General features: G+C 43.3%; 1 protein-coding gene across 1 annotated transcript; it reads right to left on the reverse strand.

Annotated features, from left to right (window-relative positions):
* Positions 1 to 226: 226 nt before the first annotated feature.
* Positions 227 to 25736, reverse strand: LOC131457011 (cytochrome P450 26B1). Its single transcript, XM_058625761.1, has 7 exons — positions 24680 to 25736; positions 12493 to 12717; positions 6285 to 6403; positions 5443 to 5599; positions 5188 to 5343; positions 3714 to 3998; positions 227 to 3226 (listed from the first exon to the last, which is right to left on the reverse strand). Exons 1-7 carry the CDS (start codon positions 24881 to 24883, stop codon positions 2834 to 2836), a joined length of 1539 nt encoding a protein of 512 aa, XP_058481744.1. The 5' UTR covers positions 24884 to 25736; the 3' UTR covers positions 227 to 2833.
* Between the last annotated feature and the right edge of the window lie 1754 nt (positions 25737 to 27490).

The raw sequence follows: 27490 nt of genomic DNA on the forward strand, positions 1-27490 counted from the left end.
GGAAGTGAAAATATATACTTAATTTATAATTCAGAATAAAAGTGTAATGAAAAAAATGCATGACCTTATTTCATAGTATATTTATAACCCTTGTTTTCAGTGGGGACACTTTTGGTCTTAAGGTGACGAGTGTCAGTATTTCTTCAACATAGTGTAAATTATGACCAAAAATAATTTGACTTGTCGTCAAAAGTTGAAGCCACCAAATCAATCCACTGTTCAAAAATCTTTTTCAAGTTATTGTTTATTACAGGAGTACATTTAACAACCACAGTAACAAAAAAGGAAAAGGAACGAAGTAGAACGAGACATATTTTCATCCATGTTTTAAACTAAATGAACTTATTTTTTTCCTGTAAAAAGAAATAGCGACTGTATGTACAGAATGACATAAGAGAGGAAGAGGAAGTGAAGTCGCCCCGGCACTTTAAAAAATAAACATACCTCGCAAGTGCTTTCTGTTTTTTTCCCATAATTAATATCAAATAAAATGCAGTGATAATAAGTCAGAGTAACAAAACAAATAATTATTACAGTAATCAAATCAACAATATTAACATTTTGTTTACAATATAACTGAAATACATAACATTCTAAATACATCAAATATTTACCAAAAGACCATCTTATTAAGTCTAAAACTCTAAATCTGTAATAGAATAAAAAATAGCATTTTCAAATATCTTATAACAACAATATTAATCGTACAATAACATTAATAGGTTAGATTAGTAGAACGTAAATAGCTGATTTTCCCCATGGCTTGCTAAACAAAAGAATCTTGTTCAAATTAATATACACTATGACCTATAAATGCTCTATTTTGTGTTCACAAAAAATTTAAATAATTCCATCAGCGACTACATACATACATATATATATAAGTCTGTGTATATACAGTATGTATGTATATAAAAGGAAAAGAAAGGCCAAACTATTGCAATCTATAACTCTCAATTAGAAAATATACACAAGGAAAGCAGCAAAAAAAAAATCTATTTTCATATTTTATCACAAAGACATCAGTGGTGTTGTCGGTAGAAAGAGTGAACAACATCTGGCACAGGCAGAATCCATCTGGAACGCGATTGGACGAAGGCAATCGTCCAATAAGAAAAGCCCTCTTGAGTGTGAGACCCTGCCCTCCCCTGAAATCCCGCTGGTCCGAGCTTTGGGGCTTCCGTTCGGGGAACTTGGAACTCCCATCGACAGAGTTCCACAATCGAGTCCCAGAGTTTCTGCCAAAGTCAAAGCTGTCCACACGCGGGACGTGGAGAGTCCTGATTGTGCAAACAGTCAAATCTCCTTTAGCTTAACAAAAGGAAAAAAAAAGAAGTTGCTTAAACCGTGGATGACTCTGTTTTGCATTTTTAGCGTTGATCGGAGGAGCAGCAAGGCGGGAACGTTTCTCCACAGAACTTAGAAATGTGACTGTCAACAACAACAACAGCAAACAATAAACAAACACAGAATTGACAAAGCAACACTCAAGCAGCATGTTTGTAGGTCGTCTACACCTCCACCGCATCCCTCCGTCTCTTCTACTCCTCCTCCAGCTCAGGAATTTGCTCCCTTTTTGTTTTTTTTCTTTAAACGTAGCATAAAGCACAATCTTTAACACAACTTTATTATAAATCAAAGAGTTTACGAAGCACGGAATTGACCTTTTTTTTAGCGTCTGACCTGAATTTACCTTCTGTAATGTTGTGTGACTGCGAATTCTCACAAACTGATTTAGTTTGTCATCGTCTCCTAGACGAAGACAGAGTTGTTGCACATGCTAAGGGAATTTTTTTTAGGCGTGATAGGGCAGAGCATCAAGCAGGACATTTTCACTCCAATTCTGCTAAAAAAAATGCTCACATTTTGTTCCAAATTCTCTCAAATTTTGCTTCAATATCACTTGTTGAATTCTGCTCCAAATTTTGCTCAAATTCTGAAACAAGTGAATTTTGCGATAGTCAGTTTTTATGTGCATTCGTTGAGAGTTTGAAAGTCTCTGCTTTGTTATTCATCACTATTTTTAATCAACACCTGAGTTCAAACCAACTAAACAGAATGAATGTCGCTTTCAGTCAATGTAGAGCGCAAGATAATCTCCTTTTAAGGTATATTTCTAAAGACGGTCTTTTAGTTTCTCGTAATTACTTATAATTTTTTTTTAAAAAGGTACGATTTTTGGACAGTTCCGCTGGAACATAATAAAACATCTTACTCTTGATGTTTCTAGTTATGGAAATTGTCATGGAAAAACAGCAGAAATTGGTCCTTTACGTTCAATGACGTGCTTACGTCTCCGGGCACCGAATTTCCTTACACTGCCTACGTTTTCATAAAATAGACATTTTAGTGAAAACCAAAAAAAAAAAAAATCAAATAAATTGAACACAAATTGACCAATTCTGACTAAAACTACAACTTCCTGTCTTTTACCCTGCGACACAACTCATTTCATTTGATTTTGATTAAGCACATGCGAAAAATGCTCCGAACATCATTTTCTTTCATCTGATACCCTGTTTCATCCATCTCTCCATCCGTCCACAGCCTTCTTTCTCATTCGAATTATATTATAGCTTCTTTTTACATAAATTTTGTTTGTAAATTAAAAAAACCAACACAGAATAGAGCATCGTTAAGATCTGTTTCCGTTCGATTTTGGAAGCGCCTTCCTTTTAGCCGAGGAAAGTTGCGATCATTGAGACCTCTCATCGAGACCTCTCCACCCCAAGAAGAAAAGATAACTCCTCCTTCAAACACTCACCCCTCCTCCCTCCCTCCCTCGCCCCTGACTGATCAAAGCCCTGCCCCTCACTCGTGGAAGCTCCGCCCCTCAGACTGTGGCTCCCAGCAGCTCCTCTGACTTGGCCATGATCTCGTTCTGGTTGGAGTCCAGGCCGTAGAACTTGACCTTCAGCGCGTCGACGGGGTGGACCACGGGGACGGTGATGACGCGCGGGAAGTGCCGGGTGGCAAGCTCGAAGCGGCTGGTGCACGCCAGCTCGATGGCGAGGGTGCGCAGGAAGAGCTTGGCGAGCTGCTTTCCCAGACATGAACGGACGCCGCCGCCGAACGGCAGGTAGTGGAAGCGTCCCTCTTTGTCTTCTCCTCGCTCCTGGCTGAAGCGGTCGGGATCGAAGGTGTCCACGTCCTTGAAGACCGTGGACGTGTCATGCGTGTCCCGGATGCTGTACATCACACTCCAGCCTTTTGGGATCTGGACTCCCTGAGGAGACAGAAGACATGTCTCTGTCAGAATGTCTCAATCCGCCAGTTATATAGAGTTATATAGCTGAAAAATTTAGTCTCATTTGTGCTTCCTAACGTGGACATTCCTCTGATATTCCTAAGAAAACATTGGGAATAGAATTCTTATGGACCAAAGTCCAAGTAAGACACTCTTCAAAAACGTTCTTCAAAAACTTTTTTTAAAAAAGTTATTCAAAAACGCTCTTCAAAAACGCTCATCAAAGAACCCTCTTCAAAACGATCTTAAAAAAATGTCTTCAAAAACGCTCGACAAAAAAGCTCTTCAAAAAACGCTCTTCAAAAAACGCTCTTCAAAAAACGCTCTCCAAAAACGCTTTCCAACAAAGTTTGGTCAGAAAACGATGAAGAAATTAGCAATTACAATTTCCCCAAAATACAGTATATATTTATGGATTAAAATCAATAATAATAAATATAAATATGACGCTTTGTGGACCACTCACATCGAGCTCAAAGGTCTGCAAGGCGGTGCGATAGGCGCCCGACACGGGCGTGAACAGCCTCAGGACCTCTTTGATGACACAGTCCAGGTACTTGAGGCTGACGATGGTGTCCAGCTGCAGCTCGGCCTCGGGACTCAGGCAGCCGTTGTACAGGAGGCCGCGCGCTCTCAGCTCCTCCCTCAGCCGCTCCAGGACGGCGGGGTGACGGAGCAGCTGCGTGATGAGGGAGGTGCTGGCGCTGGCCGTGGTGGCGAAGGCGGCAAAGATCAGCTCGATGGTGGACTCCTGTGGTGAGAGAGAAGGTTTAATTGTTTTTCCAGTAAGAGTTCAGGACTTAAAACCTTCCTCTCTTTCTGTCACTGAACACAAATCAATATTATTGACTCATTTCTAGTGGTAAATATGCAGCAGATGGTCATAGCAGGTGCATTTATGATGAATATTAGCTCAACAGGTGATTGTTTTTCAAAGAATAATCCAGGCTTTTTGAAGTGTGGGTGTATAGCGCCCCCTACACCAAGGAAAAAAAGCATTTTAGGGTCTTAACAAAAGACCCTAAACTGTTTTCACAGAGTGAGCGTCTTTGTCTCACGTTCAAAAAACTTGATCCGTCACTTTGAGGTCATAAAAGTTAAATATATTGTACTAATAACTGTATGAAAAGGTTTTTCTTTCTCTGCTTGTTATTATACAGTTGTCAGTTCCATTTAAATCCTCATCCTTATTTTATGCTGTAATTATGACGCCAGACACAGTTTTCACTCCCTGCACAAATCAAGTGCACGCAATTAGTTTGGAAAAATAAAATATATGTAACTCATAATGAAAATTATACGAGTGTTAATTCTTGAGACGCAACGAGTCGTTTGTGTCCAACAACATCTGACGTCGCCCATTATGAAATAAACAGATAAATAAATAAATAATAGCCTGACGTGACTCTTGTTATAAACGTCTGCTGTTAACTGTGTGTGTGTGTGTGTGTGTACAGGAGGCCTCTTTCAGACCCTCACTGGGGGAGTGTTGACTTATTTTTGGCCCTGGATTTAACCCAGAAACCACAGAGTGAAGCCGAGAGTTGAGTTTCCACAGAATTCCTCAGAATTACTTTAATAGGTAAATAGTGGGTGTGCCTGTCTGTGTGTGTGTGTGTGTGTGTGAGAGCATGCACGCACGCCTGTCCGTGTGTGTGTGTTAAAGCATCAGCTTCTGTCTTCATGTTCTTTACATAAATGTGTGTATCATGTGTCCAGGCTCAGCTCTTCACTGTGTAAACACTGAGTGTGTGTGTGTGTGTGCGCAATGGAGCTGTACAATTATCTCTAAATATTCTCAATCACAAAATCCAAATGTCCAAATCCAATAAAATATCAAATCTTTATGGTTTTTGGTTAGGTTAAATAATCCTATCAACATCTGTCAAAAACAATCACCATATTGTGTGTGCGTGCGTGTGCGTGTGCGTGTGCATCACCTTCAGCTCCTGCATGGTCAGCTCGGTGCCGTTCTCTTTGGCGCTCTCCATCAGGACGTCGAGTGCGTCTCTGTAATCCTTCCCCTGTGGAGACAGAGGTTTCTCTCTGATCGCTTTCTCGATGCTTTTCTGCAGCGCGTCACGAGCTCGGATTCCCTGCAAACACACAAACACACACATACACACAGGTCAATTATTTAAATTTAGAGCACGTTTATAAAGTGTTTCCTGCTGTCAACGATGTCATACTCGTACCCTCCTGTAGCCGCTGAACGGCAGGTCGATGGGCAAACTGAACAGATTGTCCACAAAGTCCTGGAAGGTGTCGAAGAGATTCCTCATCTCCTCCTCAGAAACTCTGAAGCCCAACAGAACTCTGACGGCCATCGTGAACGACAGCCTCTGACTTTCTCTGTGGACAAAGAACAGCACAGAACACAGTCAGCTGAGGAACAGTCAGACAGTTGAAGAACAATCGTACAGTTGAGGAACAGTCGTACAGCTGAGGAACAGTCAGACAGCTGAAGAACAATCGTACAGTTGAAGAACAGTCAGACAGTTGAAGAACAGTTGTACAGTTGAAGAACAGTCAGACAGCTGAGAAACAGTCAGACAGGAACATTTGTACAGTTGAAGAACAGTCAGACAGCTGAGGAACAGTCGTACATGAACAGTCGTACAGTTAAATAACAGTCAGACAGCTGAGGAACAGTCGTACATGAACAGTCAGACAGCTGAGGAACAGTCGTACAGTTAAGGAACAGTCAGACAGGAACAGTCGTACAGTTTAAAGAACAGTCAGACATGAACAGTCGCACAGTTGAAGAACAGTCGTACAGTTGAAGAACAGTCGTACAGTTGAAGAACAGTCAGATAGGAACAGTCTTACAGCTGAGGAACAGTCAGTCATGAACAGTCATACAGTTGAAGAACAGTCAGACAGGAACAGTTGTATAAGGAATGAGTTAATCCTCACAGATTAGTTTCAGATTAAGTTTTTTTAAATGTGAGATGTCTGCTGCAGACGTTGACGTCACATGTTCTGTTTTATTCTCGCAGTGACGCGTCCTCATCGCCATGGCGACCGGCCGTGTTACCTGTAGACGTTGATGGGCTCGGGGTTGGAGCTCCACACTCGCAGACTCTCCTGGATCACCTGCTGGATTTTGGGGAGGTAAGACTCCAGGGCCTCGTGACTGAAGACTTTAGCAAACACCTGGAGAAACAGAGAAGGTGAAGGGGTGAAGGTGAGCGGGTGAATCTCCAGTGTAAACCTGCACCATTTACATTAAAAGCTCATCAATTCCACAACGTGTCAGGAAATAAAAACATGCACAAAGACAAACGTGCTTAAACACGTCTGAAAGCAGAAGATGGCGTCTGTCGCCATGGCGACCAGTTTGACATCAGTTATCTGTGTTTGTTAAAAAATCCTTTCAATGAATGTGAAAATATTCAGAGGATTTTCTCTGTTTGTCGTTCAGACAGCGCCACCATGTGGACGTTTAAAGAACACATGCTAAAAAAATATGATACAGGTTAAGCTCAAACATGAATTTATTACTAATTCATCTGTTAGACGGTGTAGTAAAGCAGGTTTGACTGTCTCTGTTCTTCTGTCTGTCTCTCTGTGTCTCTGTTCTTCTGTCTGTGTCGCTCTGCGTCTCTGTCTCTCTGTGTCTCTGTCTGTCTCTCTCTGTGTCTCTGTGTGGACGGCAGCAGGATCTGCTCCTGGTCCTGTGTTGGTTCCACACCTGGTTTGGGTTTTCCGCTCAGTGAAGTGAGACTGGAACATTTTCAACAAGCAAATTCTATATTAGCGAGAAATGGCGACTAATGAAGAGTTCACTTTAAAGAAGCTTCTGGAAAACGGACGGGGATTATTTTAAATTCACGCTGTAACTTGTGACGATGTTTGCGATGTTCTGAAGAAAAGAACGTCCAGCTGCTATTTTTCACCTTTTTATATCGTAACTTAACACGAAATCTGCGTCTTCACATCCACACGGGTAAAAACACGTAAAAACTTTTTCTTTCTCAGAAAGATTCACGATGTTTCCAACAAACCAAAATTCATCCGATGTTTTAACATGGTTTGAAAAATGCGGTAATTGCATTTACTTCAAAGTTCGCATTGCAGAAATCGTGGCTTGAAATGTGTAATGTAAATATATATTTTTATTCAAAATGATTACAATATTTATGTTGCAATGCGATATTATCACGATATTTAAGTCACAATACAACGGTATTTATGTCACGATACGGCATTATCACAATATTGAAGTGACAATACGATATTTATTTATAAATATATATATTATATTACGCTTCAATATAATCGTGATATTTATGTCGTGATACAAATTCACGGTATTTAAATTGGATGCAAATACGAACTCTCAGAAATTATGCTAACAGTGTCTCAAGTCGGTAGCTTCAGATTTAGCTTGCTAGTTAGCTTCACTTGAATTTAATTTCCGTGTTTCTCGCTTTACTCATGACACAAAAGAAATCGTTGGCATCGAGGTCACCATAGCAACTGCTTTAGCTCTGGTCGGGCTACGTCGTCATACAGGAAATGGTAGCGATGTTTTATTAATTATAATTCCCGGAGATGTACGTTAAAATGCGAAAAGGTTGAAGATGGTCAGAATCAAGTTGCCATAGCAACCAGATTTACTCTCATTCTGCCACGATGCTACATGTGATGCTGTTTTTGATAGAAATGGAAAATATGCCGTAATTATGTGCGAAGTTTGCTTGTTTTTTTTCATGTCCTTCTCTCTGAGTCACAACATTTCACACGACACAGTAGCTGATTTGTTTTTTTCTTTTTTCATTTCTCTTATTGAATTATGACAAATATGCTTTAAAAATGTGGACTAAGTTGGACGTGGACCCAGCAAGTGTCCACATGTTCTAAACTCTTCTTTACTTAAAGAGGTTTTTGTGGACGCTCCAGCGTCTGTGCAGACAAAATGACTTTATTGTGTAGAAGTTTTCCATGTGTTCACGCTGCTGTGTGTGAGCAGACGAGCCGCCGCTCGGGTTTGGGTCGACTCCAGAACACGGGCACGTGTGGTTGTTGAGGCTCCAGACCATCAGCTGGGCACTCGCCTCCAAACCCCGCCCACTTCTCTCCCTCCCTCAGAATGAATGAACAATAGTCTACAGAGCTGCTGCTGTGTGTATGTGTGTGTGTGTGTGTGTGTGTGTGTGTGAGAGAGAGAGTTAGCGTAGCTACATTTCCTATACTTACAGATCAGATCACATGACCTGCTCCTGACCTCTGATCACACGAGATTAGGAACACAATCTCACAAGTCGCAGGAGAAAAACACGAGCAGCGGTGTCTGTGGGCGTGGAAATCACCGGAGACACCGCGATTACGATGCTATCACGATATTTAAATCATGATTACGATGTTATCACGATATTTAAGTCATGATTACGATGCTATCGCGATATTTAAGTCATGATTACGATGCTATCGCGATATTTAATTCACGATTACGATGCTATCACGATATTTAAGTCACAATTACGATGCTATCACGATATTTAAGATTACCATGCTATCACGATATATAAGTCACGATTACGATGCTATCACAATATTTAAGTCATGATTACGATGCTATCACAATATTTAAGTCACGATTACGATGCTATCACAATATTTAAGTCATGATTACGATAGTGTGTAAACCACTCTCCCACACCAAAGCCCATAGAGAAAACCAGCGATTTTAACGTCCCAGCACACAGCAGTTGCTGATCCACTGCTGCCTCCATCACTAAGTTCAAATGTGTCATTTTGTGAGATTGGCTTTTGAAAATCTTAGTTCAGATTAATCTCAGTGACACAAAGTGACCACACGAGGCAGCAGTAGACCATCGGCTCCTGTGTCCCCTTGAGCTAAAATCGTTGATTTTCTCTATGGGGTTTGGTGCGTGAAACATGTCCTGAAGACGCTTTTAAAAGTAGTAGCTGTAGAACATGTTTTTCTTTTTAGATCATTTTCAGGAATATTTCCAAAAAAAAGAAAAGGGGGAAAAAGAAAAGAGAAAACATAGTGAACGTTGTTGAGACAGTGAAAGATGACTGGACAGAAATGTTCGTTAGGCCAAAAGAAGGTTGTGTAACGCTGTGAATTTATCCATTTAACCCGTCTGCGCTGGATTAAGTGTAATTGGTCAATTTGGACGAGGAGCCGACACACACACACACACACACACACAGAGAGAGAGAGAGAGCAGTGAGGTTGAGCTACTGTAGAACGAGTGACTCAGTGTGTGTGTGTGTGTTGGCGAACAGGAGGCAGAAAGGTAACTACAGGTCAGACACACACACACACACAATATCTCGTCTGGCTGCCAATCAAACACAGTTTTTCATGCAGTGTCACTCTGGGACCTTCCAAGTGTGTGTGTGTGTGTGTGTGTGTGTGTGTGTGTGTGTTCAGTACAACAGTCTCCTTTTTTTTTCGCTGCACCACAAAAACGTGACTGTCTTCTGTTGCCTGCAGCGCAAAGACACAGGCTTTAAGACACACACACACAGGGCCGTCCTAATAACGTCCATATGTCTTAAATTATGTGAAAGTGCTGCGAGCTGCTGGTTCCACAGACATGTAAAGACTCTTTATTCTTCTCTCTCTCTCTCCCTCCTCTTCCCGTCTCTCCCTGCCCCTTCATCATCTCTCCTTTTTCTTTTTTCTTTTTTTTAAATATAAAACATTAATACTTTCACATCATCCCTCACTGCTGTCATCAAATCAAATCAACTTCTGTCCAAAGTCTTCACATTTTTCCATCTCCATGTTCACATGTTCACTTTTAGAGCGTTGAAAATGATACTTCTCGCTTTGTTTTGTACATTTTCAACTCTAAAAAACACTCTGCAGCAGAAATAATCTCTGTTTTTAACATAAATAAGAATAATCCACTGTTTGGATCCACAGTTTGGGGTGGAATTAACGGTGCCCTCTACTGGTGGTGAGGGGAAGCACACGCACACAGAGACACTTTGTGCTTAAATGTGATAAAACAATGTAAAGTCATGGATGATAATAATAATATTGTGATAATAAAATAAGATTTAAGTGATAAAATATGTAAATAAAGTCAGATTAAGTGACGTCATCGACATAATCTGAATAAGATTGTGAATTTTGTTGTTTTCGGACACGAGTTCTGGAGAAAATGTGGAAATTTGAGTCTGAATTTTAAAGTTTAAAACATTTAAGAAGACGCACGTGTGTAAAAAGACTAGTTTTGAAACGTCGCCGTCGTCGGGCGTGACGACTCTTACGTTTGTCGCAGTTCTGCGACGCACAAACCTACGACTTTTCTTCTTCATTCCTACACGAGCATCTCACACACAATGGTACGGTCCAAACGGGAAAAGTGGTTGATTTTAAAATAAGTAACTGAAGAAGAATGTACACGTGTGACCTTTAATCAAACCTGTCTCCTTCACCTCTGACCTTTGACCTTTGACTTTAAATCACCTCGCTCTGTCTCCGTCACGTGACAGAGTTTGTTGATGAGGCGCGACGACGTGTGCCTAATAATGTGGCTGCTGACTGTTCTGTCAATCACATAATGTGGGCGGAGTCAAGCGTTTGTTTGTTAATTGATCTTTAAAAAAGTTCAAGTGTGTGCTCCTGTGTGTGTGCGCTCGTGTGCTTGTGTGTGTGCGTGCGCTCGTGTGCGTGTGCTCCTGGGTGTGTGTGTGTGTGCGCTCGTGTGTGTGTGTGTGTGTGTGTGTGTGTGTGCGTGCGTGCGTGTGTGTGTGTGTGTGTGTGTGCGTGCGTGCGTGTGTGTGTGTGCTCCTGTGTGTGTGTGCATGCGCTCGTGTGCCCGTGTGTGTGTGTGTGTGTGTGTGTGCTCCTGTGTGTGTGTGCATGCGCTCGTGTGCGTGTGTGTGTGTGTGTGTGTGTGTGTGTGTGCGTGCTCCTGTGTGTTTGTGTGTGTGTGTGTGTGTGTGCTCCTGTGTGTGTGTGCGGGTGCTCCTGGGTGTGTGTGTGTGTGTGTGCGTGCGCTTGTGTGTGTGTGTGTGTGTGTGTGTGTGTGTGTGTGTGTGTGAAAGCCCCTCTTTGTCGTTCAGTCTTCTATAATCAGACTCATTACATGAGGTTAGAGCGAGAGTCTCCAGAGAGAAGAGCGAGAGGATCAGAGTCCAGATTAGACTCAGCCAAACCCCCTCGACATCCACCGGCACCGGGGCAACGAAACCTGACCCACACACACACACACACACACACACCCCATCCTCCCCCCCCCCCCCTACAGTGAATCCAGAGAGAAAATTAGATGATTTTCCTTCTTCTTCTGGCTCTGTTTGTGTTTATTAGTGACTTTGTGTGTGTGTGTGTGTGTGTGTCTGTGTGTGTGTGAGAGAGAGGGAAAGAGAGACGCACACACACATAAACAGAGAGAGAGACAGATTGAAGAAGGTATGTGCCTGGGGGATAAGGGGATAATAGAGGGAAAGGTAAGTGGCTGATTACCTGAAATGGTCCTGGCAGAGAAAAAAGAGAGAGAGAGACGAAGAAAGAGGATGGAAGAGAGAGAGATGATGGGTAGAGTTGAGAGGAAGCGTTTAAATGAGGTAGGAAACATACGGAAAAGAAGAAAACAAAAAAAAAGTAATTGAGGATGGGCGACCGGAACACCTCTCTCTCCCCTCCCTCCCTGTTTCTCTGCATATGGATGAGAGGATGAACTGCTTTTTTTCTCACGCTTCAGTCGCCAGAACTCTGCTGATAAGACTAACAGAGACGGATAGTTTTACACTGATACTCTGTGTGTGTGTGTGTGTGTGTGTGTGTCCGTCTCCATCATGACGCTGACATTCATGCGCTCATTCAGCGCTGCGAGCCAAACTGGAGAAAACATAAAGAAAATCTCCCACACCAAACCCCATAGAGAAAACCAGTGATTTTAGCCCGCGGGGACACAGGAGCTGCTGGTCTGCTGCTGCCTCGTGTGGACACTTTGTGTCACTGATTTAAATCATAACGAAGGATTTCAAAAGCAGAATTCACAAAACAAGACATTAGAACTTAGTGATGGAGGCAGCAGTGGATCAACAACTCCTGTGTGCTGTGATGTTAAAATCACTGGTTTTCTCTATGGGGTTTGGTGTGGTTTTACAAACGTGAACGCGTTCTTCAGATGTCGTAAACTGACGTTCAGAACCTTTTGTTGTTCCTCCCAGGTTGGTCTACGCCCACGCGTGATTGACACATGCACAGGCGTGTGTGTGTGTGTGCGTGTGTGCACGTGCGTCCTCACCTTCCTCCTCTTGCGGTGAATGTCTCCGATGCTGTTGGCCAGCGAGTTTGGACCGAGCAGCGTGGACGTGCTCTGCGGCCAGTCCGTCGTCACCAGCGTGTGCTCGCCCATCAGCACCTTGCGGATGTTCTCGGCGCCCGTCACCCGGATCAGGGGACGACCCAGGAGGTGAGTCTTGAACACGTTGCCGTATTTCTGTCTCCGCGACGCGTGGAAGCCCGAGCCCTGGACAGAGGGACATTCAGATCAGATCAGACATTTTCCATTAATAATCTCTGAAAAAGGTGGTTGTAACGTTATTAAATCAGTTTTTTTTTTTGTCAATCGCTCAAACATTAATGTCATTTTTAAACATCTTAAGCAAACGAGGTGTCAACAAAAGCCATGAGATGGTGGAATTTCCCTTCAGAGGACATTTTGAGGAAATCCCCCCCCCACACCTCCTTCTTCTGGTTCTTTCATCTACACATTTTTTAATGCCGTGTTGCACTTCTCTTTCTTCATATGTCAAATATGAAGAAAGAGAAAAGTGAAATTGTGGCGTTCCCCAAGGCTTTATTCTCGGTCCTCTACTGATGTTTGTTAGATTTCTTTACAGATTATGTTGTTTCTACCAGTTCTCAAACAGAGACCGTTCCACGTGTCTTCGTGCAGGTGCTTGTAACAGCCAGTAGGGGGCGCCCCCTCCCTCTTTCTGATTGGTCAAAAGACTCCAGCCCCGAGCCGGATTTTCCCCCAGAGCTGAGGAGGAGGTGCAGACGTCTCTCACATCGACTTGATTTACACTTTGTTGAAAAGGTTATTATGAGATTATTGCTCAATAATCTCACCTACACCGGCTTTAATGAAGCTGACATTTTTTATAACGAAGCTCAAAAGTGCAGAGAAGTCCCTGAACCTCAACCTCCCCCCCCCCCTCCACGTCTCCCCGCTCGGATGCTAACGACTGATTTTTTATGCTCGTCATTAATTCAAGCCTTTAGCATGTGACCTTCACTCCTGCTTTGATCTTCAGACCTAAAAGCTCACAGTATTTTTCTCTCTTTCTGTGGTTTGAGGCCCAAACATTTCTGGTGACCCCCTCCCTCCTCCTCCCCCTCCCTCCTCCTCCTCCCTCACATAGAAAAAGCTCCTGATGTTTCCCTCCGCCTGGATTATCAGAGGAGAAAAAGTAAACCAAAGGTGGACCACGCTGCAGATGTTTCAGAAGCTCAGGTTAATTAAATGAAGACGGGTTTCGTGATGCCTTCAGGAGCTCACGTTAAACGACTGAGGTTAAAGGTCCTGCAAACATTTGAGTGAGCAAGTGAACAAACGTCTCCATGTTCTTCCTCGTGGATCTGATGGAAATCAAAGTTTTTAAAAGATGCTTTAAGTTGAAGTTCAACTTCACGACCGATACATATATATATATGTATATATATATATACATACATATATATGTGTATGTATATATATATATATATATATGTATATATATATACACATACATATATATATATATGTGTATATATACACATGTATACCCTGGCTGATTGGATAAAAGCGTCTGCTAAATGACATGTAATGTAATGTATATATACATACATTTGAAATTTTAAATATTCTCTGTTTATTCTCTGTGTATATATATATATATATATATATATATATATGTGTGTACATGTGTATATTTTCATGTTTGTGCTGAGCAGCAGAGGCAGCGTCGCCTGTGCTGGGCCCCTGCTCTGCTGACAGTGAAACCCCAGAGGAGCAGAGCTGGAGTCAGTTAGTGAAGCTGACCCGAGTTCAGCTTTGACGGCGACCTCTGAGCGGCGCAGGTCACGGCAGAGCGAGAGGGAGCCGACCCCAGAACTGTAAATGGACTGTTTGAGTGAAAAGAATATACATCAGCCCCGAGGCACGCGCACGCACACACACACACACACACACACACACACACACACACACACAGCAGCTCGCACATACAGTAAAAACACACACACACTCAACAAATTCATAAAATTCACCTCCCAAAAAATGTGGAAAGCAAACAAACACAGAGGCCTGACTGCAAACTGCCGTGACAACACTAACTGGTTTGACCCCAGTTTACTCCAGGGGAAAGAGATATGTACGAGTGTGAGGCGCACGCACACACACACATGCGCACACACACACACACACACACACAGCTGAACCGAGTTCAGTTTGAAATTAATATGAGACGATTATGAAGTTTCTTTATTTCTCTTTCTTATCCAAAGTGAGATCTGCGGTCATGACAGGTGTGTGTGTGTGTGTGTGTGTGTGTGAGACTTCACACACTAAAATATCTAATAACAATCTCTCTCACGGATCAGATTGAATTTCTTGTTTCTTTAAGTCGAGCATCGGAGCCACAGTCGCCATGACAACGTCAACAAACGAGCTACCGTTCTGTACGTCTGCGAAGAATTAAGATCGATCAAAAAAAAGGAGAATAAAAGTGTGTTTTTGTGTCACGTGATCATTTCAAACCTGAACGCGTGAAGCATCGGCGCACTGCACCTTTAACACGTTACACGTGGGATTATGATGCCGTTAATCTTGAGGATTAATGTGAGTTGTTCACTCATTTAATGAGATTTTTCTCTTTGTTTTTCTCGTCTTTCAGTTTGACGACAAACTTCACTTGAGAACGTCGCAAAGTAACTCTAACGGAGGTAAGTCGCATAACGCCACTCCCGAAAAACACTTCCGACATCGGACGATTCTACACGAGAAGTTGCGAGTAAAAGTTTCACAGGCCAGGAATCGCAATACGAGTCACGAAAACACACGGAAGGCCAATACTGGTAGGCAATTCTGCGATCAATCGGTATACGGCGATACATCACGATATCTTTGTAGCTAATTGAAAGAACGAGATGTAGCAAGTGAAAGTTTCACAGGCCGGGAATTGAGATACAATTTGTGAAAACATGCGATACATCGCAATACGGCAGTTCTGCGATTCATCGGTATACAGCGATACATCGCGATATCTTTGTAGCTAAATTAAAGAACTTCCTCCGCTGCTTAACGTCAACATCAGCGCCGCCATGAGCTGCTGTGAAGTACTGCAACTGTGCATCTTTAAAATCAGAACATTGCGATATATTGAGAAATCGTGTATCAGCGTCAGTGACTGGTGTTGTTTTTTTTTTTTAAAGGAACATTCCGACTAAAACAAAGTGGCAGAAAAACACCTGACGTTTTCGTCTCTGCGTGAGCTAAATTGAGCACAGATGCTTCGGCCTCTGCTGTTTCCTGTCGCTTTGAAAACCTCGTGTTTCCAGACGCTGTTTAAAGATGAAAAAAAAAAAAGCTGCTAATTAGCATCATGACCCCTCCCCCTCTCTCCCCCCTCCTCCTCCCCCCTCCGTCACCTCTGTAGCTGCTTCTGTGAGACGCGGGCGTTATTTTAATCTTCTGCGTGTCACCGACGACACGGAGGCGTCTTAGCCGCAATGCATTCTGGTCCGCGTCGCCGCTGGACGTCAGAGACTTTGTGCGTCTGTTTCTGCATCAGAGCGCGGAACTGTTGACCTGAACTGTTTTCACAGCTCCTGTACACTTCCTCTTTTTACTGTGGCGCACACACACACCCACACACACACACACACACACACACACACACACACACACACACACACACACACACACCCTGAGGGCTCCAGAGGCCAGCCGGCGACCTGGTGTGTGTGTGTGTGTGTGTGTGTGAGAAAGTGGGCTTGTTTTCTCGGCTACATTTTGCTGCCACATGGATGTAGAGTGGTTTAGTATGTCTGCCTGGCAGACCCACACACACACACACACACACACACACACACACACACACACACACACACAGAGGGAGTTCCTCAGCAGCCAGACAAGGCTCCCTTTCACACTCTCAAGATACAGCATCAGATTGGGGTCGTACTTTTCTAAGGTGTGTGTGCGTGTGTTTGTGCGCACACATGTCTCCATTTTCTTCTCGCACACATTTTTTTTGTCTGTTTTCATCGTCATCGTCGAGAAAAACAGAAGGTGACACTAACGCAGTGTGTGTGTGTGTGTGTGTGTTAGGGGTGTGGTCTGGGTGACATTTAGCTTAAAAGGTGAGAAGTGTGTGTGTGTATGTTCACCCTCCCCCCTTTCAAACCTCACACACACACACACACACACACACACAGAGAGTGGGGATGGAAAAGTCGTGATGTAATGACGCCACACGTCTGTTGCAGGAGAACACACACACACACACACACACACACACACACACACACACTTTCCCTCCAAACATCAGTGAGACTTTGCTGAAAAAAAAAGGAAAAAAGCCCAAAAACCAAAATTGTTACCACGACAGTTCTGGCTGATTTTCTCACCGAGGTCACGAACAAAACTGTGACGTGAACCGAAAACCACGAGAAACACGAGAGACTTTCGAAACGTCTCCGCGGTCAAAGCTACGATCACAAATATCAACGTTCACCTTTATTCTTCTTTCATTTCATCGTTTTCATTCAAAAAATCACAACCACACACTGTTGTGTGTTCACGTTTGTCGCTGAGCGTAGAACTAATATGAACGTCATAAAAGTAAAACATCCACAGTTTCACAAACGTTGTGATTTTATTTTCACAGAAAATCACTTTGACTCGCGACAGTTTGAAAACCAACACAAACGTGTCAAGTGTTCATTCATGAATGGATGAATTGTATATTTGAAACACGTCATTTGACATTTCCAAGAAAAATTGTAAAAAACAAAAAATTATGTTAAGTACACGGGAATTTGAGGTCCTGTCAGGGTCAAAGGTCAGACTCTGGGTGGGTGTGTGTGTGTGTGTGTAAAGTTATTTTTTTTTGAGTTTGTTTTTAAACAAATTTACCTTAATCACACACACACACACACACAGTCTCACACACACACACACACAGTCTCACACACACACTCTCTCTCCCTCTCTCTCTCTCTCTCTCTCTCTCTCTCTCACACACACACACAGTCTCACACACACACTCTCTCTCCCTCTCTCTCTCTCTCTCTCTCTCTCTCTCACACACACACAAACAGTCTCTCTCCCTCTCTCTCTCTCTCTCTCACACACACACACACACACACACACAGTCTCACACACACACTCTCTCTCCCTCTCTCTGTCTCTCTCACACACACACACACACACTCAGAGTGTCCGCGGTGTCGTCGTTCTAAAAATAGCCGGTGTGTTGTGTTGCCGTTGGCCCGGAGCAGAAACCTGGTCCTGGCTTTATAAATGTGGTCTTTGTGACTTCAGTGGAAAACGTTTGGACAAATGATTCTTTATTAGAGCGAGAACAAAAAAACACACACGGCTAATTCTGTTTACCCACATCTGTGTGTGTGTGTGTGTGTGTGTGTGTGTGTGTGTGAAAGAAAACCACCGATGATGAGTCAGTGAACGCAGCACAGAGTCACACACACACTGACCTTTGACCTATACATCGTATATTCACAGTGTCGGGGTCTGGGACCCAGAATCCATCCCATAATAAGAATTTTAAAGTGCAGATTTTATTTGTGACGTTAATAAATCGACAGTTAATCTTAAAAATAAAGAAATAAAGAAATAAAGATGACGTGACGACTGTTTTAAATCAAGTGGAAATTAAACGCACGTTCTTCAGTTGATGAGATGGAGCGAGATTTTGCTGATGTTAAAAATGTCAAATTTAATAACACTAATTCAAAAAATAATAATCTCAAATTTTTACTGCAAAACAAGTCGACCTAGCGCTGGCCGGGATTATCGTAACACAACGCGACTCACACCTAAACGAGAATTGACGCTTTGTCCGTCGACGTTTAAATGTCCATAAATACGAATAAAACCTGCGTTCGTCTGATAATTCAGGATTATTTGCACGATCGGTTAATCTGTCGTTCGTCCTTTAGTCGATTCAAAACCACAAAAAATGTCTTTTTAATCCACGGACGTCAGAAACTAAACAAAGAAACAAGAACATACTCACATTTCCACAAAAACACACAGCCCTCAAATCTGATGAATGGATTATTAAATTAGATTAATCTACTTTAAATTAAAGAGCAGCCGCTCCGTGAACGCAAATTCACATAAATCCGATGTTTAAATCCTTTGCGAAGTCGTTCTTCATCGACGCGTTTAAGTGTCGGCGCAAAAATCCGCCGAAATATTACAGAGACGAACTTTTTAAAAACTAAAAGTTCAAAATGAAAAACGAGGCGACGTCGGAGGAGAAGAAGGAAACGAGGTCAAAGGCTGTGAAGGAATTCCTGCTCTCTTTTCAGCTGTCAATCATTCAGCCACAGATACCAGGGAACCTGTGTGTGTGTGTGCGCGCGTGTGTGTGTGTGTGTGTCTGTGTGTGTGATTGTGCGTCTGAATGGAGCGACAGGTCCTCGACTTGACAATGAGCCCACGTCTCTCCGCGGTCACGCCACCACATCACAGAGAGGGAGAAGGAAGGAGGGTTGGGAGAGGAGGGAAGGAAAGGAGGGAAGGAGGAGAAGAGAGGGAGAATGGAATCAAGGAGCGGGGGAGACGGAGACAAAGGGAGGGAGAGAAAGCGAGCGCAGAGCGTGGCAGAGGAGGCGGAGCCCAGAGGAGAGGGATTAACGGAGGAAGGGGTGACGATAGTTCAGCCAAAAAACACGGAGAATAGAGTGTGTGTGTGTGTGTGTCTCTGTGTGTGTGTGTGTGTGTGTGTGTGTGTGTGTGTGTGTGTGTCAGGGTATTAGCAGGGTCTCAGGGTGAGTGTTTAGAGAGTCCTGAACAACCGTAATCTCCCTTTCTATAATGTCCTCGGGTCAGGGGCCAACACACACACACACACACACACTCAGTGACAGAGTGAACTTCAGAACAGCAGCGTGTTCTCGGGGTGAAAGACGGGGCAAAGAAAGAGCTGCCAGCACCTACTGCTAATCTGAGGAGGAGGAGGAGGAGGAGGAGGAAGGCAGGGAGGGATGGATGGATGAACGGATGAAGTCGGAGGAAATAAGAAGGCGAGAAGATGAGAAAAGAAACTTAAACCGTTTACTTGCGCTTGAGGAGAAACAGCGGACGTGACAGCTGAAGATGAAACGTCTCCGTGGCGACGGGCGGACGCAAGTCTGCGAAGCGCGAGTGAGAGCGCTCTGCGGCCGCAAAGTTTATACTGTCGCTACACACACACACACACACACAAACACCTAATCCTAAAACCAGGTCTTAACCCCCAAAAGTCCTTTAAAGTTGTGAAAGTGTCCTCACTTCCTATGGTTTGTGTGGGTTTGTTTGGTCCTCACAAAGATACACATACAAACACATGCACACACACATACATAGGTTTGTACAGAAGTACTTGTCAGGACACTTGAACAGACACTTCTTTTAGGACCAGGTTTTGGTCTCCATGAGGGTTACTGGTCCTGACAAGGTCAGTGTTTATGACACACACACACACACACACACACACACACACACACACACACACACACACACACACACACTCTTCTCTTCTCTTCCTCCACAACCACAATGACAAAATCGTGCTCAATTTAGAAATGAGGTTCTGCCTCATTGGGACCAGGTTTTGGTCTCCATGAGGACTTTACTGGTTCTGACAAGGTCAGTGTTTATAACACACACACACACACACACACACAGTCTGTCCTCGTGTCGTTTGCTCAGTGAAAATCTCACCAACAAAAACAAAGAGAAAGTAAAAGTTGTCATCGATGAAACGTGTGTGTGTGTGTGTGTGTCAGTGTGTGTGTGTGTGTGTGTGTGTGTGTGCGTGTGTGTGTGTGTGTGCGTGACCACAGTTATGCAGCTCAGTCATGGAACCTTCTATAGTTAAAGTCTCACAGTCCTGCCTCTGTCTGAGCTGTTTAAAGGCACAATCCGCCCAAAACACAGGGAATCCCACATGTGCCGTAAACTCCTGATCACTCACTCACACACACACACACACACACACACACACACACACACACACACACACAGCGTCTGTGATAACAAAGTTAAACTCTTATTGACAGGAAGTGAAGATAATTTGGAAGAAATATAAACGACGACGCTAACTTTAACGAGTTCTTATCTACAGTCCGAGTGTTCGACGTGACAAAAAAAAACATTATAATAATCCTGTAACTAAACTAATGTGTTTTTATTAACAACTCAAACACAAATGTCTCGTCCGAGTTTGTCGCTTTCATTTAATTTAAATTACGACCGCACCCGAACGCACCGCGACAGCAGAGAAGTGATTAAAGGACGATTCCCCGCCGAAAATAGAGATGCTGAGACTTTTAAAGACTGTGGATGTGGAGGACGGGGGGGGGGGGGGGGCAGGGCAGGTGTGTGTGTGTGTGTGTGTCTGTGTGAGCAGCTGTCATCACTGTGTGATGAGAGAGCGTCTGTTCTGCACGACTGTTATTACTCTGCTCCTCCATCATTTACACTTCATCACTGCAAAACAGTATATGTGTGTGTGTGTGTGTATATATATATATATATACATATATATATATATACAGTGTGTGTGTGTATATATATCTGTTTTTCAGATGTAGCAGTAGCAGCATCAGTGTCCTCGTTCATGAGCAAAAAACTTCAGAAAATGTTCAGAAAATAACAACCCTGATTCAATTTGTATTTGAGGGGGTGGAGCCTGGAGTGAGGAGGCGGAGACATGTGTATATACTGTATGTGTTTGTGTTGTGTATATATATATATATATATATGTACATATGTGTGCGTTATGCTTACTAAGAATGTTTACCTCTTAAATCTAAAAAAATCCCGTCTGAATGTAGCGCATTGGCGACCCCCAGTGGCCACAGGAGGAAACTGTTATAAAAGGTGACAAAGGTCACGACCCACAAACGTTGACTGTGCTGTTTGTTTTGAACGTCGCGTTTAATGTGACGGAAAAAAAAAAACCTAAAGTAAGATCGTACGTTTGCTTTGTTTCTGGTTGAGTTCGTAAAAAAATGTCGCACAACGCGTCAAAATCAAGTACTTTTTATGTTAAAGTGGTGATTAAATGTGTTTGTTTATGCGTAAACACACCTGAACTCAGTGTGTGTGTGTGTGTGTGTGTAGCTCCTGCTTTGGCAGCGTCTGGTCTCTAACAGGAGCAGACAGATCTTTGGCAGCACCAGCGTTAAACTGCAGATCCTTTTAAAATGGAACCGTCACAAAAAATGCTCTGCTGATGCCGCTCTGTGTGTCGTTAGATTTAAGAGGGAATAAAAAAAGGGAAAATGTGTTAAATTTAAAAGTTTACAAACTGTCAATCTACAGTCAAATATCGAGCGTTTGCGATGAATACAATTCTCGTATCTGGCGTAAAGTTTGCTATAAAAACGCAGGGTTTTCTGTGGTGGAGACCAAACACGGAGCAAAAAGTGACCCGATATTCATCAGATGAATGAAAATAACTTGCGTCACATTCAGCCAATGACACGTCACAGCTGTTTCTGTCGCCCTCGCGTGGCCACAAAAGCAACTGCGGCTTTAAATAACCATTGACAACACAAACAAACCACAGATTTTTGAATAAATGCGATAACATTTGTCGTCAAAACGCGATCGTTGGTTTGACAGGCTTCAAACTCGTCAGGTGACTTACTGACGAGTTTGACGTTGTTTGGATAAAGAAATGCGACAGATGTATCGCTAAACTGTCAGTGAGAGCCTGAGACGTCTGCGCTTGTTTTCCAGACTCCAGACCGAGCAGAAACGCCGCTGTCTCTCGCCTCGGGCTTCTTTTGTTCTGACACTCTTCATCAGGACGGTTCTCGTCGGAAAAAACCAACATGTGTCACTTTGTTTCTCACTTTCTTGACGTTAAATGAACGCTGCGTGAACTTGGCGCCGTCGCCCCCGCGTCTGTCTCACAGAGAGCGACGTGTCGTCTGCAGCGCACGGACGACACGTCGGCGTCGAGCAGCAGCAGCAGCAGCAGCAGATCTGAGGCTCGGTCACTTTCCCTGCGTCAGGCTGCTTTTCTCTTTTCATTTTCCTCTCGTGGAACAAAATTCACCTGGAGTTTGTGACGCAAACCAAAGCCCAAAGAGAAAATCAGTGATTTTAGCTCGCGGGGGACACAGGAGCTGCTGGTCCGCCGCTGCCTCGTGTGGTCACTTTGTGTCACTGAGGTGAATCTGAACAAAGGATTTTACAAAAGAACTCATTTGAAGTTAGTGATGGAGGCAGCAGTGGATCCACGGCTCCTGTGTGCTGTGATGCTAAAATCACTGGTTACAAACTTCAGTTGAACAGTGAGATGAAGACAGCAGAGAAGAGAGTGAGCCTCTGTGTGTGAGCAGCAGGGGGCGCTCACAGCACAGTCAGGCCTCATATAATCAGACTGAACTCAACTAAGAGCATAAACTCTCATTGATATCTGAAAAAACAGTATTTGTGTCTCTGTGACTGTGTGGACATTTGGTCCTCATAAGTATGGACATGTCCACAGCCTGTTATATCCCTGTGTGGCTGACTCCTCCTCCCCCTCCTCCTCCTCCTCCTCCTCCTCTATAAACTTGGCTCTGCTCCTCGGTTACATTCCTGCAGCGCGTCTCGCTCGGTGTCAGATGTAACGGAGAGTTCAAGCCCCGCACGCGGCCAACGTGCCTCTGCTCGTCAAACTCTCCTGCTCCTGCTTTAACACACACACACACACACACACACACACCCACGTCCACACCCCTCCCCTCCCCCGATCATCATCACCATCATCATCATCACCACCATCATCATCATCATCAGCCTGCTCAGAAACGTTCACATCATCTTCAAAACTGACTCAGCACATTTCTGTGAAGAAAACTGTCTTTTTATCCATCATCCTGGACACTGTGTGTGTGTGTGTGTGTCTGTCTGTCTGTCTGTCTGTCTGTGTGTCTGTGTCTGTGTGTGTGTGTGTGTGCGTGTGTGTGTGTAGCAGCAGCGTCGGTATCAGACAGATTGCGCGTATCAGCGCCTCAGATTCACTCTCGTGAAGTGCTGTGATCTCGCGCTGGAGCCGCAGAGACTGAGACCCTTTTAAACTCATGTGCGGTGACGCGCGCGCGCGCGTGAAGATGAAAGTGACAGAATCTTTAAAGATATTTGGAGACTTCTGATTTAACCTCGAACACGAAAGACAAACAACATGAAAACACGCGCGAGAGATCGTACGCAAATATCTCTCTCACTCACACACACACACACACACACACACACACACAATGACGTGTGAAAATCTGCTGAATTCAGAGAATAAATCTAAAAAAACAACAACTAATGATTCAATTCAACGACAGCGCGAGACTTTGTTTTCTCACTGTTTCTGTGTCACATTGTAACGATGTCCGTTACACATGACTTTAACATCAATGAATGAATGAATGAATGAATGAATGAAAGTGTGATTTTAGTGACAAAGTTAAAGTAAAAAAAAAGTTAAATGTAACAACTCATTCAGGTCCACGGGAGCGCGCGCGCAGTATTTAAAAAGTCGTATTGCATATATATACAAATATAATATTCATCATATAACATATAACATGACATTATAACCTATATAATGTTATATATAACATAATATTATAACATTATAACATAATATATCTAACATTATAATATTATATGTAACATTATAACATTATATATAACATTATAACATTATATATAACATTATAACAGTATATATAACATTATAACATTATATATATCATTATATCTAACATTATAACATTATATATAACATTATAACAGTATATATAACATTATAACATTATATATAACATTATAGCAGTATATATAGCATTATATCTAACATTATAACATTATAACAGTATATATAACATTATAACATTATATATAACATAACAGCTTCTGCTCCCAAACTACTGTTGTGTGTTTTTTGTTTTGTTTTTTAAAGAAAAACAACTCTGGCTTTTCTCCACCGTCCTCGTGTCACTGTGTTATTTTTCAAAGTAAAGTGATTTTTGGAGTCAAACTGACTTTGTTTCTTTGAACAGGTTTAATGTTATAACTCACTCACACTCTATAACTACAGGTCCATTAAAAACACACTGATTGCGCGCTCCTGTGGACCGGGATGATGTCTTAGGCAGGACACCGGGACAGTGGTGGACACCGTGCGTGACACCGTGTGTGACACCGTGCAGCGGTCTCTTACCTGCAGGAGCCAGTGGCAGGTCTCTCCGATGAACGGGAAGCCCATGGATCCCTTTGGCATGGGCAGCTTGCAGTTCTTGTCGCGGGTCGCGGTCCACCTGAGCTGCCACAGCTGCTGAGACACGGCCAGCAGCAGAGCCACGGACACGAGGCACGCGGCCAGCGTGGCCAGCGCAGAGACCAGGTCAAAGCTGTCGAACAGCATGATGAAGAGGATGATGAAGGATCTGCAGCTGAGTGATCCTCCGACAAACTGAAACGTGTCCAAACACCACGATCCTCTGTGCGCGTGGACTCTCCTCCAAACACGCCGTGGATTTTTTTTTTGACAAGAGGCGTCTGTGTGTGTGTGTGTGTGTGTGTGTGTGTGTGTGTGTGTGTGTGTGTGTGTTTTCTCACAATGAATGAACTCAGTCTGCACAGTTTCTTTTAAAAAAAAGTCACAAAGTGTCGTTTCTGTGCGTGGAAAAGTGCAAAAGTGGCGCAGGTGATCAGCTGACCCGTGACATGAACTCTGCTGCTGCGTGGAAAGAAACAACAACAACAATGATAATAATAATAATAATATTAATATTAATGATAAAAAGAATAATTAAAAAGAAAAAAAAACACCACACACACTTATTAATAATAAAAAAGCCTCGTGCGCGTGTCTGGGTGGTTTAAAGTGTGAGGAGAAGAAGAATCACGCGAGAGTGAAGTTTGAAATCTCATCGTGAAACAAACGCGTTTTTAGGTTTCACACAAAAATCAAATCAGAGTGAGAGGAAAAAGTGAAGAAGTCCTGGATCACAGTTTAACTTCAGCAGCAGCAGCGGCACGAGAACAAGATGATGATGATGATGATGATGAAGAAGATGATGGAAACTCTCTCTCTGAAGAAAAACTCGAGTTTGAAACAAAGATGATTTTAGATCCACACGCGCACACAAACTGAAGAAGGTGATGATGAAGATGAAGATGCTCAGGAGCCTCCGTCCTCTTTCTCCTCCTCTGACTCTCTGTCCTCCACTCTTCTCTCCCTCCACCTTTCTCTGTCTGCGCTCTCTCTCTCTCTCTCTCTCTTTCTCTCTCTCTCTCTCCCTCACTCCCTCTCTCAGTTGTGTGTGTTGTGTTGTGTGTGTGTGTGTGTGTTTATATAGTGTGGATGGTAACTGAAGGCGAATAAGCGGCTCCCGTCTCTCCCCCCCCCCCCCCCCCCCCCCCCCACCCCTCCTCACACCCTCCGCTCCCCCCCTTCAGCTCCTGGAGAATCCCCCCTCTCTCTCTCTCTCTCTCTCTCTCTCTCCCTCCCTCCCTCCCTCCCTCCCTCTCCCCCTCCCTCTCCCTCTCTCTCTCTCTCTCTCTCTCTCTGTGGTGTTAAGTGAGCAGCAAGCGGCGCGAGAGGAGAAGAGGCGCGGAGCGTGCTGCAGCTGGAGGAGAGCCAGTGTGTGTGTGTGTGTGTGCGCGCGCGCGTGCGTGTGTCACCTGCAGGGAAGAATGAAAGTAAAAGAAAAATGACGAAATCATTGAAATCATTGACAGATTTCATTGATTTCAGTCACTGCTGTAAACGTTAAAAGTTGCGTCATTTGCGCAGAAATTGCGCTGCGTGCTTCTCACTGCGTCAAACAGATTCATGATTACTTTTACGGCTTTTACGGATTATCCCTCTAACCTCATTCACACCGGAGCACTTTCTCTCCTTCCTTTTTCCTTTCTTTTCTCCCATCCTTCCTTCCTTCCTTCCCTCTATTTTCTTTATTTCCTACCCTCCTTTACTACATGTCCCTCCTTCTTTCCTTCCTTAACTTTTGTCTTTACTTCCTTACTTTATCTTTCCTACTTACATCCTTCCTTCCTCCCTTTCCGTTTTACCCTTCACCTCTTCCTCTTCTCTTTTGTCATCCCTCTCTCCTGTTGAACAACACTAAACAGCTGCTGGTTGTCTTCAATCAGGTCCTCATTCACACACACCCACACACACACACACAGTGTGAATGTTTTATTTCCTCTAATAATAAACTAAAACTGAGTGATTTGACCTCTCTCTCTCTCTCTCTCTCTCTCTCTCTCGCTCTCGCTCTCTCTCGCTCTCTCTCTCTCCTCTGACAGCGGCTCAATGCTGCCGCCTAGCGGAGGATAATCACATGGCAGTTGGCCAGAGAGAGAGAGAGAGAGAGAGAGAGAGGAAAGGAGAGAAAAACACAACAGAAAAAAATGATTAAATAAAAACACAGAACAAAATTATTTAAAAGCAAAAAAAAATAGAACAAAATAAACAAAAAGCATTTATTACATTTGATTTGAATTATTCCAACACCAAGAAATGTGCTGACACAGCACAGAGGGTCAGAGGTCGACAAGAGACGAGTGCAAAATAGAATAAACTCTATGATATGGAACATGGATGTAAACATATATGAAATATTCACTTCATTTTGGAAGTAAAAAAAAAACTTTTACACTTGAAAAACATCAGAAATTAACATTTGAACAGATTTTAACCACTTAACAGAAGATTTGTGGAACAAAGTCTGCACAGAGACAGACTGTGAGACAGACTGTGAGACAGACTGTGAGACAGACTGTGAAACAGACGTGAGACAGACTGTGAGACAGACTGTGAAACAGACGTGAGACAGACGTGAGACAGACTGTGAGACAGACGTGAGACAGACTGTGAAACAGACTTTTCCAGCAGGAAACTGAAGTTTGTAAAACCACTCACTCTCCCACACCAAACCCCATAGAGAAAAGCAGTGATTTCAGCTGGCGGGGACACAGGAGCTGCTGGTCCACTGCTGCCTCGTGTGGTCACTTTGTGTCACTG

Source organism: Solea solea, chromosome 3 (genome assembly GCF_958295425.1).
Source record: "Solea solea chromosome 3, fSolSol10.1, whole genome shotgun sequence".
In the NCBI taxonomy this organism is placed as follows: Eukaryota; Metazoa; Chordata; class Actinopteri; order Pleuronectiformes; family Soleidae; genus Solea; species Solea solea.

Coding starts and splice junctions, on each gene's coding strand:
- LOC131457011 (XM_058625761.1), bottom strand. CDS start 24,883: ATGCTGTTCGACAGCTTTGACCTGGTCTCTGCGCTGGCCACGCTGGCC. Junction 12,718..24,679: donor CCTGCCACTGGCTCCTGCAG/GTAAGAGACCGC, acceptor CCCTCTGTCCAG/GGCTCGGGCTTCCACGCGTC. Junction 3,227..3,713: donor TGCAGACCTTTGAGCTCGAT/GTGAGTGGTCCA, acceptor CTGTCTCCTCAG/GGAGTCCAGATCCCAAAAGG.